Raw genomic sequence first — 12,444 nt, forward strand, 5'->3', positions numbered from 1 at the left:
GTCAGCATGCCTCTGCCTTCCAAAGCCTTGGAAGCCTGTTCCTTCCCATACCAGCCCATCTTTGCTCCATTCTGGAATGTGCTTCTGGTTTCCTCTGGCAATTCGCCAACATTTCCTTTGCGACTCCTGCAAATCGGCGTACACTCTATGTTGCTTTCTACATCCCCTCACTGGGCACGCCCTGGTATTCCACCTGGTGCTGCCAATGTTACTGTCAGTTACTGTTACGGCAATCAGGTCTGCTGAGTACTAATCCTTAGTGTGCATTCAAAGCCTACAGACAGAGGATGGGCGAACACACAGAAAAGTACTTGGAGACTTCGGAAACTCTAATTCCAGACACCGCATGTCTTCCAAGGGAAAGAACTGTGTTCACTTCTCTGGGAAGTAATGAACTTTCTAGAAAGCCTTCCAACATCACTCAATGAATGGTAAATAGTTTATACTGAATGCAGTTTTAAAAAGAAAGTCCTCCAAACAAGGTTCCCTGTCATATCCAGGCCTCATCATCAAGAAAAACTTTGAAAAAAAAAACATTTTAAAAAGAAACTATCAAACTATTTCAGGGCTGGTAAGATGGCTCAGCTGGTAAAGGTGCCTGAGCCAAATCTGATGACCTGAGCTCGACCTCAAGGATCATGGTAGAAGGAGAGAATCAACCACTTCCACAGCTGACTGACCTCTGATCTCCACACACACCATGGCACATGTGCATGCACACAGTACATGGATAAACACCTTCAAAGTTATTCCATTGATTGTAACATTTTTATATGTGGATGTAACCTAAAAAAAGTCTCCTGAGGTACCAAGAATGTTAATATTTTCTTTAAGAAGTAACATTACATATCTGTTACATGTATGTCAAAGCGACAACTGGAATTTGAAAATATCTGTGAAAATATGAAACAGTGACATTAAATATGAGGTTCATTCAGAGGAGGGCACTTTCTGCTACAAACTTGCGACCTCCAGGCTGTCCTGACCTTGGCCTCCGACCAGCTGATGGCCAACCATTCCTGGTCTTCAGGGCTTTCTGCTCACAAAGGGTTTTTTGTCCTCTCTCCTTTTTCATTTGTTCTCAGCAGGATGCCCTAATCTTTGGTGCATCTAATGAACACATCCCAAGAGGTCAGAACTGTTCATGGTTCTGCTAAGCTTGGGGACCAAGTATTTTAAAGAAAACTGTTGATTGCATTTCTACCTGAAGTAACCAGTAATTACAGATTACCCAGCAGCTATTTAAAAGTGTATTTTTTTAAAAAGCTATTAAAAAGTATTTAAAAATGCACATAGAGTTGATATAATCACTTTCTTCACAGAAAATTAAAACTCTTTACACAATTTTTCATAAAAGGACATTCCCCTCTTGATCTTGGTTTTAGATCTGGGATAGAGGTCAGTAAAAACGTATCAAATAATATTTATTACACTCAATGTATTCTACTACACAGTATGAATGGATAGGGAAGTGATAGAAGATTAACCGTATGACTAAGTTTTTTAAGCCATGATGGGGGCTAGGATGAGAAAACTGAAAAGGGGATGTGGTGTCGGACCATGGTCTGTATTATATTTTAAATAAACGCTGATTGGCCAGTAACCAGGCAGTAAGTATAGGTGGGACAACCAGGCAGGAAGTAGAGGAAGGGCGACAAGAACAGGAGAATTCTGGGAAGAGGAAGCTTGGTCTGCAGTCCTGTCCAAGCCACAGAAGAAGATGTGACCGCCTTGCTGAATAAGGTACCAAGCCACGTGGCTAGCGTAGACAAGAATAATGGGCTAATATAAGTTATAAGAGTTAATAAGAAGTCTGAGCTACTAGGCCAATCAGTTTATAACTAATGTAGATCTCTGTGTGATTTCTTTGGGAATTAATGACTGCAGGAACAGAGCAGGACAGAAACCCCAACAACAGGGATGGAGTGTGGATAATGACGATAGCTACAGAGCCTCAAGGCTGAACTCCAATCATGGAGGGCAGCTGTTAAAGGCAGGCAGTGGAGGCTGCAGGCAAAGACTGGAACATGAACAGGTGGGTGGGGTAAGGCAGTGAGGGGCGATCTCAGTGAGGGAAGGGGTTCTTGTAGGCTATCCTGTGACAGCAGGTGAGGTCAAAGGAAGCCCAAGGTAGATCAGAAAAGGCTGGTGGGGCTCTTTGGATTCCTATCTCCATTTCCTTTTTGCCTTAACACAGAAATGTTGGTTTTTGTTTCACAGGGTAGGGGAAGTTTACAATGCCATTTCTTATCCTCCCTGGCAGACAGGAGGAACCAAAGAACCAAATTCTGGCTAGTTTATATAGAAATGGAGGTAACGGAGTGGAGCCGTTAGGATGCTACTTAAGGGAGCCTGTGAAATAGGCCCATGTCTGTATTATCGCTGGGAATGGAATCACAGCTCCTTTGGGACCAGCGGTCTTCAGAATGGAAAGAAAGGTAGAGCAAGAAGCCCTAGTGCTAGCCCCATTCCCTGTGTTGCTGCTGCACCCAGCCAAACACAACTCCTAAATACAACTGACTGATCTTGAATGCTCGGCTATGGAATATGAACTGAAAATGTTTTTATTAAGTCAGCCAAGGGTATCTTGCTTTGCTTTCTGGATACACACTTGGAAGTCCTATTAGTGCCATCTAGTACAGAAATAAAATGTGTCACGTTTTTTATGTCTACAATATCAACTATTCATGCAGGCGTGCAACAGGATCATTTATAAGTAACCAGAAAGCATGTCAATTTTTAAAAGCTGTATGAAATTTGTTCCCCATATTAGTGTAAACTGGCCTGCCTAGTAATAACTAATTCCCTGCGCTGTGGCTTTCAGGAGTCAGTAGAAACAACATACATAATCTGTATTATTCAAGAGAAAGGACAGACGACCTGTTTTCATTTAGTAGCAATCTTCTAAGCCACCGAAAGGAGATGATGCACTGAGCCTGTGTCTGTAGATACTACAGGATGGATAGGGTGAGATGGTGTCTCTGACCTGCGTATACCGGAAACAAGAGAAATGGACCACATCGGATGCTGTACAGGAAATGGACCTCATTGGATGCTGTACTAGAAATGGACCACATCAGATGCTGTACTAGAAATGGACCACATAGATGCTGTACTGGAAATGGACCACATAGATGCTGTACTGGAAATGGACCACAACAGATGCTGTACTGGAAATGGACCACATCAGATGCTATACTCTCACTGCTACTCTCATGGTTTCAGCTCAGCAAAGAAAAGTCGCATAAGAATCACAGATCTGATAGTTGTTTCTTTCTTCAAAATCAGCCTCAAGGGTGAAGCCCACATAGGTAAACCACACTTGAAACTTACTCCAACATTCCTGTCACGTATCATGGGGCTTGGAATAACTGCTAAGTCACTGTTTTGACTAGAAAACGAAACAAGTCTCCACAGTCAAAGCAAACACAGCTCTCTGATGACCCAGTCCTGTTTTCTGTTTAACTGCATGCTAGAGTTTCACTCAGAACCATGCTGGCTTTTGCAATTGGTATTCTGAGAGCTCAAGGGTGCTAATCTAGTTCTGACAAAAAAAATTAAGTTATTCAAAGCTAGGGGACAATTAATCTCACACATCAATTTTATAATGCTTCACATGTGACTGAATCACACTGGGAGTCTGGAAATAAGGACATGTTGGAGGCCGAGAGGATAACTTTTCTGGAAGGTGATGAGGACAAAGCCAACCTAAGCTCTATCCCTGGCAGGGATTTTCTTAACGTCAGAGGCCTTTGAGACTTAAGCGTCATGGGCTACCTTTGCCATCATGTTGTACTCTCTCTTCCAGGGCATCTTACTTAGAACCAAGGTAACAGAAGGCATTCAAGAGCTGAGCAGAAGAAGGAACAGCTGTAAAACCAAGAGATTTTTCGAGAGCACCCATTACTAACTCCCAGGCACTTCATGGAGCTGATTTGGGTAGATCTGGGGAGGCAGGGGAATGCAAATATGAAGAGAATATCCTTTTCAGAGCCCACAGTTGACCTTGAAAGAGAAAACATTGCTAAAAGCAACACGAAATACCTCACTGCTTATTAATAGAAGCAATGGAGGCAGAGTTTTATAAAGAACTATCGGAAAGGGCCCTGAGCCATCAATGTGCAAAACAAAACCTACCAGGCAAGCAGGATCTCCAGAGAAAACAACTCTCAGCTTGCCGCAAACACTATATTGTTGTGTCAATTATTCAACGAGTTAAAAAACATTCAGTTCCTGCTGTAATTAAAAACAGTGTAAAGTACCTCTGATTCTCATTTAAAAGGTTATCTAGCAAATGTTCTCTTGCACATTAAACTAAAAACACCACATTTCATGTAGCTGGATTTCTTGCTGTAGTAGCCATATAAGGCAGGAAAGCAGCGGACACTGACATTGTATCAGCACAGGTTAAGAGAGTTGACCCACTTCAGCAAAAAGCTTCTTAGTGCAGTAAATGTTCAGTCTACCACTCCTATACTCACTCCCTGGCTCGCTTTCATTTGGTTGAGCACTTAGGCAGCATCCAAACCCCCCTATCTTATGACCGAGTTCTTCCCAGACCAAACCAGCTTCGTCTCCAACCACATGCAGTTAACTGCAGCTTCCACGAAGCAACACTCTAAAATCTCCATGTTGTCATACAGAATGCCACTCTCCCCTTGTCTGTTAGACTCACATCTAGATGGGCTTCACTGCTCAATTTAACCTTCACTATCACCAGAATTAGTTCTTGTACTAAGTACAGCCTTCCCCGGGACTTCTAAGCCTCTGTGTATATGTATATTATAAATCACAAATATATATATTTACATATACATAGTTCACAGTATATCTTAAGAGTTTTACAAATCTAGCTCCCAGACTTTGAGTTCTTTAAATATACAAAAGCTCCTTTGAAACGCAACAGTCTTCTGATGAAGACAGCCTTGACAAGTATACAAGGTGTTAAAAGAACACTGGAGAATTTCTCTGCTTGGATGTGGGAGTCAGAATTGTACCAGGGACTGCTTTCAGGACGGTGCACTGCATCTGAATCTCACATAGAAATTTATCGTGTGAACAGGGGCAGGGACTCAGAATGAGCAGCATAAGAAGGGCCAGAAAGGCACAGGAAGCAGAAAAGGCTCTGACCCTGAAGGGGCCGCACTACAAAGGAAAAAAAATCCTTAAAACAGAAGGCAACCTGAAGATTCAGGTCAGGATCCCATCCGGAGCAGCTGCTCATCACTGGATTATACCCAGTAGATCAAAAGCATGGAAACTGACCTCCTTTTTGAACCTTGAGAGTTAATGAAAAATAAAGTCACAAGAGAGGCAGAGTGAAGAAATTCATTTCATAGTCAATTGTCTTTCCTAAAAGTAATAACCTGTTTATTAAGATCAAATCTTCATACTTTGTTTATTTTATTAAGATAAAGTCTCCTCAAAGCCCTGCCTGGCCTGGAACTCTCTACATAGACCAGCCTCTGCCTCCCAAGTGTTGCGATTAAATGCACGTGCCACCAGGCCTGGCTCCTTCATAGTTTTTGATTCCTATAAAATAGAAATTCCAAGCCAAGGACAATGGCACTGGGTTTTGATTCTACTGTATGGACTGGCTTTGTGGGAGCCTGGTTTTTTTGGATGCTCACCTTACTAGACCTGGATGGAGGGGAGGACCTTGGACTTCCCATGGGGCAGGGAACAGGACTGGAGAGGGAGGGCGACTGGGAAGGAAATGGGAGGTGAGGAGGAGGTGGAAAATTTTAATAAATAAATAAAATAAAATAAAATAAAATCCTATCCATTACACATTTGGAAGTGTACTGAACTGACCAGATGGCATGCTGCAGGAACTGTTACTCTTTGCAGAAAGGTGTCTAAGACGCAGGCTTATTTTCATGGGCAAACACTCCAGCAGTACAAATGCTGGTTCACAAACCACCACAGTACCGTGGGGTAGCTTGAACCAGGTTCCATGCAAGTGCAATAACAAAACACAGAGAAGGGACAGAGGTCACTTGCGACAGTAAGGGCGGCGTACAGAGGAGAATGGCGTTTGAACTGGGGCTGTGACTCAGGAGGGCATACAAACTCGAAAAGTAACCCTGCTCATCCTTCCCAAGAACCATTCACTTCCAGCCAAACATCTGTCTATAATTAGAAGTGGTAGTGGCATAAACTAGAAAGGGTTAACCAGAGAGAGTGACAATCTGCTTATAGGGGATGACCTTTTCTCAGCCTTTTGATAGAAAGACATGCTAAATCATTAGATCCATTCAAGTGTGAGCTGAAAAGCATTTCTACAGAAACAGAAAACTTTTGGAAAACATTTCAGCAAATGTGACATGGTGGCGCTATTACACATTCTTCTACTTAAAGCTTATCCTCTATCAGGTACCTGTGGCAATTACCAAGTTTGCTGGAAGGGCCCAAGAGCAGGAAGATATGCGTATCAATGGTGGAGGATCAGAATCAACCTGGGCGAGCCAGACCCCATGCTGGAATACATTGTATCAAAGCTTCTCAAGAGCTCCACACTTAACACATCCCAAACTGGAGTCAACATATGCACGTTCCCCCGTGTTCTCTAGTTCACCAAATAACACACAGGCAACTTTGGAGTCCTCCTTGATTCCATCTTCTTCACTCTCCTCCACAACCGCCACTTTCTTGAGAGTGAGTAGCCGCTAGCACCTGTGCTGAGTGCTCTGTAAATATGTTCACATTTGATTCTTACTTAAAATTCCTATGAGCTAGGACTCCTCTCTGCCTCTCACCAAAATGAAGCTGTATCAGAAAAGATCTTCATGGAACACTGTCCCACAACAGCTTCCATGCTGTGACTCCCCATCCATTCCGGCTTACTCTCTTTTAGGACCTTACTATCCTCTTTGTTGCTCCCACTAATTAAAACCAAGTCTAACTTCACTGTGTGGACTGTAAAAACTCCAGCTATGAACCTCAAATAGTCATTCCTTACATCGCCAAAGAGGAAGTTCCTAAATTAGCCCCAAACCTCAAACGCCTGCATGTGCCAGGCATTTGCCCTGAAGGAAGTGAACTTGGATAAAATGGAACACATGCTTCTTCTGTCCGGGTTGCTTCTTAACAAACTATAGCCCACAAGTTCCCAGAAGCAAGACCAAGTGACTAATTTTCAGCACTGCCTGTGACATCCGTGTTTCCTGTGAAACACTGACAGTTTCAAAAACAAGCTCAAACACCCTGACCGCAAAGAAATCCACCTATATGTCAAATCATCAGCACCATCTGATATGCTCTAAAATAGCATGCAATTTCCTTGTTCACAATCTCTACCATGGTCATGTATTACCTTGTGGTCAAGGTTAACCTATTTAATGACATCAAAGGCTCCTGGAGACATCCCTACTTGCTTTTCTTATCAGACATCCTTCAACACGTATCCCACGGCTGAACTAGGATTCATCCGGTTCCTGGAATGTGCTCATGTTGGCTCCTGAGATCTCCGTGCAGTTTCCTGTCTTCCGGAAGTGCCCTTTGCTCACCTTATCCATTACAATTTAGCTAGGCATCACCGTACATCATTCCTGGCTGGACTTACAGTTTCCATCATCAAGATACACCACACTACAGTGCATCCCTCTCATCCAGTGCTAGGTGGACCTTAACCACCGATGCTGAGGAATGAAGGCCTGGCCCTTCATTTTACTGGGAAAATGTCTGCATTGGCACTCAAGACCAAGTGTGTAGTTCTACTCAATACATATCTGTTGAACAGATGAATTAGCCAAACACCATGGAGCCTAGGAATTTGCCATTGCTCTTACTCAGCAAAAAGATTCTTTCCCTGAACTTCCTCAACTCTTCTTAAGATTTTTATTTATTATTATTAGGGGAAGGGAGCTGCTACCCATGAGGGTGAGAGTGCCATGGTACGCATATGGAGCCAGTTCTTTCCTGTCTATCTTTATAAAGGTTCTGGGAGTTGAACTCAGGTCACCTGGTCATGTAGCATTTGCCAGCTGAACCATCTAGTCTGCCCAGCCTCTACATGTTATCTCTAGCTTTTGTCTATGCTACAATTATAGAAGGAAGAAAGACCAACCATCTTATCTAGATGAGTTCCTTGACAGCAGGGGTCCACTCTGTGCTCATCTTTGTGTATTCCTGGCTTTTAACTTTATCTCCTAGTAAATCACAGTAACCGCAAATGCTAAGGCTCTTAGTTCAATGCTATGTTCTTCTAGTTATTTTCCTAAGTGCAAGAACTGTGAGCTAACCAAAACTGTCGCACTGAGGGCTTTATGGAAAGACATTATTCACAACATGGGGAAGAAGCCGTGCCAGCTAAAGACAGCATCCTCACAATAGGTTCTATTTCAGCAACAAACAACTAGAAAAACTTCCTACTTCCAATTCACTCTGAGTTACAAAAGATGGACATGGGAAATGAAAGGCAATTGAAACATAGTAAGTATGCTCTTCATCCTACAATGCAGGGAAACACAGCTCCGAGCTCAGTTTGTGATCTTCACGTGGACCAACACATTCATCAAGAACTGTTTAAACATCAGTTGACATAACAATATGGACGGAGGAAATATCACAGGCACCACCCCTAGATGAAAAGCTGCAGGCACTTGAGGACTACTGAGAGAATTAGCCGTCCTCAGGAAGGAGTCCCCTAAATGACCATCTAATATAACCAGTCCCTAAGTGGTCAGTGTTAAAAACACATACCTACAAGCAATGCTATATGGACTCAGTAGGTTGCATTTATATACTTATTTTTATATACGTGTACTATAATTGAGGGAAAAAGACCATCCATATTAGAGAAGTGATGACAGAGGATGGAAGAAGGAGAGAATAATTTAATTATATTTTAATTAAGAATTTTTAAGGGGAATTATTTTAGAAAGTTGGATCTGATCATCTACACCTATAACCTCAGGACTTGGGAGGTCAAAGCAGGAAGATTCAGAATTTGATGTCAGTGAGTTTGTTTGAAGCTGTCCTGGGGGTACATAGATAACTGACAGACAGAGAGACAGAGAAAGACAGAGAGAGAGAGAGACACACAGAGAGAGACAGAGAGAGAGAGAGAGACAGAGAGAGAGAGAGATTATTCTATAGGCAGCATTCTACTTAGGGCCAGAAATCTACCCCCCAAAAGTATGACTATTTCAATTGACTTTTTTATCAAATGTTCTTGAAATCCTACCTGTAAAGGGTCTCCAGTGACATGGGATGTTGTCTTACAACAACCACCTTGTGTGACCTCCTTAGAGGCAACTGCACGCTATCATTGGGTATTATCTTACCCGAACTGCTCAGTAAAATGGTGAAAGTGTTGCAAATGACCTCACTCACTGCACAAACGTTTTAACTAAGAAATATTTTTGCACCAAAGCATCAGGTGGAAGGTATGGTCAATGTACAGATTGTTATTTGATAAAAGAAAAAGTATTTCTTACCTGAATTGCTCCATGGAGAACTAATGAACACCGAACACAATTCCCACAGGTTAGTGAGCGGCGCGCGTTAGTAATTTCATTTGGCGGACTTTGTTGTTCTACATTTGTGTCTTTCAGTATTAAAAATTTAAACCGTCCTTTAGGTTAGAATGGAGGTCAGTTTGTTAGATTTACAAAAGAAGAGGGAGGAAGAAAAACTGGGAGGGACGATTTAACCTAAGGACTTAGTTAAAGTTAGCTTAGAATAACTAAAAGCAGATAAAAATAAAAATCTTGGTGGACTAGTTCCCCCCAGATACAGTCACTCAAAACCAAGTAATGTCAAGCCTCACTTATAGCTTCACAGAGGATCATTTAGATGTTATGGCTTTCAAGACATATATTAGCCAGAATTATGTCAAGAAATATGTTCATCTAACCTTTGAGCTGGCACCTTATCCTTGCTAGTCTCTGCCTTAAGACGTAGAGAGCTGCAAAACAAATGGCCAAAAATAGAAATTCCAGATCTGTTCTCTGTAAGGAGGCAGGTCTTGGGTATGACCAAGTTGTTACATTCCCGGAGACTTACACACATTCAACTTTCAGGGCTTTTTCTGAAACAAACAAACAAAAATCTAGGACATGTTTAAAATAGTAGTATTTTAGTCATCGTCTTGTCATTAGAAAACATTTTGTAACAAAAATATTAAGCAATAATTGAAATTATGCTATTTGTCTACAGTCCAAATTCTTTTGAAACATTTTAAAACATTTTTAGTGTGTGTGTGTGTCTGTGGATGTGTGTGTGTGTGCGCGTGCATGTGTGAGTGTGTATAGGTGCACAGGTACCACAACGTATACATGGAGACCAGAAGACAGCTTAGCAGTGTTGGTTCTCTCCTTCAACCATATTGGTTCATGGAATCCCACTCAGGTTCTCAGGGCGAGCAGCAAGCATCTTTACCCATTGAGCCACCTTGACATCCATCTTGTCGGCTACCTATAGTTCAAATTCTAATGATTTTATTTCAGAGCTTCTTTGAGACTGTATCTTTTGATATTTCATTTTCAAAACATTAACTGTTGCTTCCTAGAGTCAGTATCCTTTTATTTAAATAAACGTTGGACAAAGCATCTGAAAAATTTTTATAGACTTTGACCCAGGGCTGATAGCACTTACATTGGTAGCTGTTCACTTACCTTTTTCTCTCCAGCTTTGGGAAGAACACATGAAAGTTTGTTTTCTTCCCTTGCACAGCACTGTCTTCTTGCATGGATGCTTTACTTGTCAATAGCAACAAGAATTAACTGTAAGACCTCAGCCATGTCTTTTGGAGATGCATAAATATCCCCGTTAATGAGAGAAAAGGGAAGAAACTCAAAGCACTACAAACAGTGGTCAGTGTTGGACCAGCTTAGAGTCCTAGGGGTGAGAGAAGAGATGGTTTATTACTTCTCCGTAGGATGAATGTCTTCCCTCTTTAAACTAGAAAACATCCACTTTAGGTATGACTATTTTGTGTATTTGTGTAATTTAATGGGGTCTTTTAATGGAGTAACAGAATAAATTTTTTTAGGACTGATTTGACTCAATCAAAGCAATAATTGTAACTATTCATCCAGAATGATTCCACGGTTTAATTAGAAGCAAGCATTACATTTGCTTGCCAGACTTTTTATTTGTTTATATGTGATATGATTTGTGTGCAAGCATGTATGCATGTGTGTGTCTGTGTATTTGTGTGTGTTGCATGCGAGTGTGGGGATGCGTATGCCAGCGCGAGCACATGCAGAGGGCACAGGGTGTCTTTCTCTATTGCTCTTTGTCTTATTGCCTGGAGCCAGGGTCTCTTTCTTACTGAACTAAAGGCTGGTCCATTAGGCGAGGCTGGCTGTGAGCAAGCTCCCTCCTGGGATCTGTTTGCTTCCCCCTCCTAATGCTGGAGTTAGAGCAAAGTGCATAACGCTTAGTTTTTAATATGGGTGCTGGGGATTCAAACTCAGGTCCTCATGGCCCACTAATCTATCTCCTTGGCCTTTGTTTGCTAGATATTTTTACTTATGTTGGTTATGTTTCTAATTTGCACTTTGTTTTATTGCCTTTCGTTTAAAATAATTCATCATATCTTGATAGTGACCCATTTATTTAAATAAAATAATGAAATGCATTATAAGTATCATCTAAAAAAACACTGAAAATAAATCAAAGTATAAAGAACATTCTAGATGGCACATTTACAAGATGTGTGTATGGCCATGATTATGCATAAGAAATAAAATGTAAGAGAATATTATTTCTTTAATATATTCCATAACCAGTTTTGAACAATTTATCAGGAAAAATACTTTAAATTATGTTAAACAAAGAAAAAAGGAGTCATTGCAGGATAAAAAACATCATTATTTTCAATCTAGCTCTATTAGTACTGTAGAGTCCAACAGTTCTGTATAGTCTGCCTCCTTATAATATCTCAAGGTCAGGTCACTCTTTAGAAATTAAGATGAGCTGCCAAACATCCCAGATTTAGTAAATGTATTGGTGCAAGTATGCACACCTCTCAGGGCTTCTAGTTTAAGTCTCAACCAATACCCCATATTCTAACATTTATATTTTAAAACCATACAAAACTTCTTTTAAAAGAAATATTGAACATGGAATATGGCCAGGTAGTGGGGGCACACACTTTTAATCCCAGTGCTAGGGAGGCAGAGGCAGGCAGATCTCTGTGAGTTTGAGGCCAGCCTGGTCTATAGAGTGAGTTCTAGGACAGCCAAGGCTACACAGAGAAATCCTGTCTTAAAAAACCAAAAACCAAAACCAACCAACCAAACAAACAAAAAACTCAAAACAAAACAAAACAACAAAACAAAAAACATGGGTTAGATGACATCCAGGAAGTTTCTGGGGTCCATTCTCTGTTGATGGATAAGGACATTTTCATAGGTAACCTACAGCCCAATTCTTGACAATTTGCCAACAATACATTGCCTGCATGTGTCTTGCGTCTTAGTATAGTGCAAGAAG

General features: G+C 41.3%; 1 protein-coding gene across 4 annotated transcripts in view; it reads right to left on the bottom strand.

Moving 5' to 3' along the window:
- Npnt (nephronectin) overlaps positions 1–12,444 on the bottom strand; it is a 66,661-nt gene that overhangs the window by 38,815 nt on the left and 15,402 nt on the right. For 2 of the 4 annotated variants that reach the window (XM_057793757.1, XM_057793755.1), the window contains exon 3: positions 9,860–9,910. The exons of the other annotated variants lie outside the window; for them this stretch is intronic. In XM_057793757.1, coding sequence (XP_057649740.1) covers positions 9,860–9,910 — 51 coding nt within the window. The remainder of the gene's footprint in view (positions 1–9,859; positions 9,911–12,444) is intronic. 4 annotated transcript variants of the gene reach the window in all.

Source organism: Chionomys nivalis, chromosome 18 (genome assembly GCF_950005125.1).
Source record: "Chionomys nivalis chromosome 18, mChiNiv1.1, whole genome shotgun sequence".
In the NCBI taxonomy this organism is placed as follows: Eukaryota; Metazoa; Chordata; class Mammalia; order Rodentia; family Cricetidae; genus Chionomys; species Chionomys nivalis.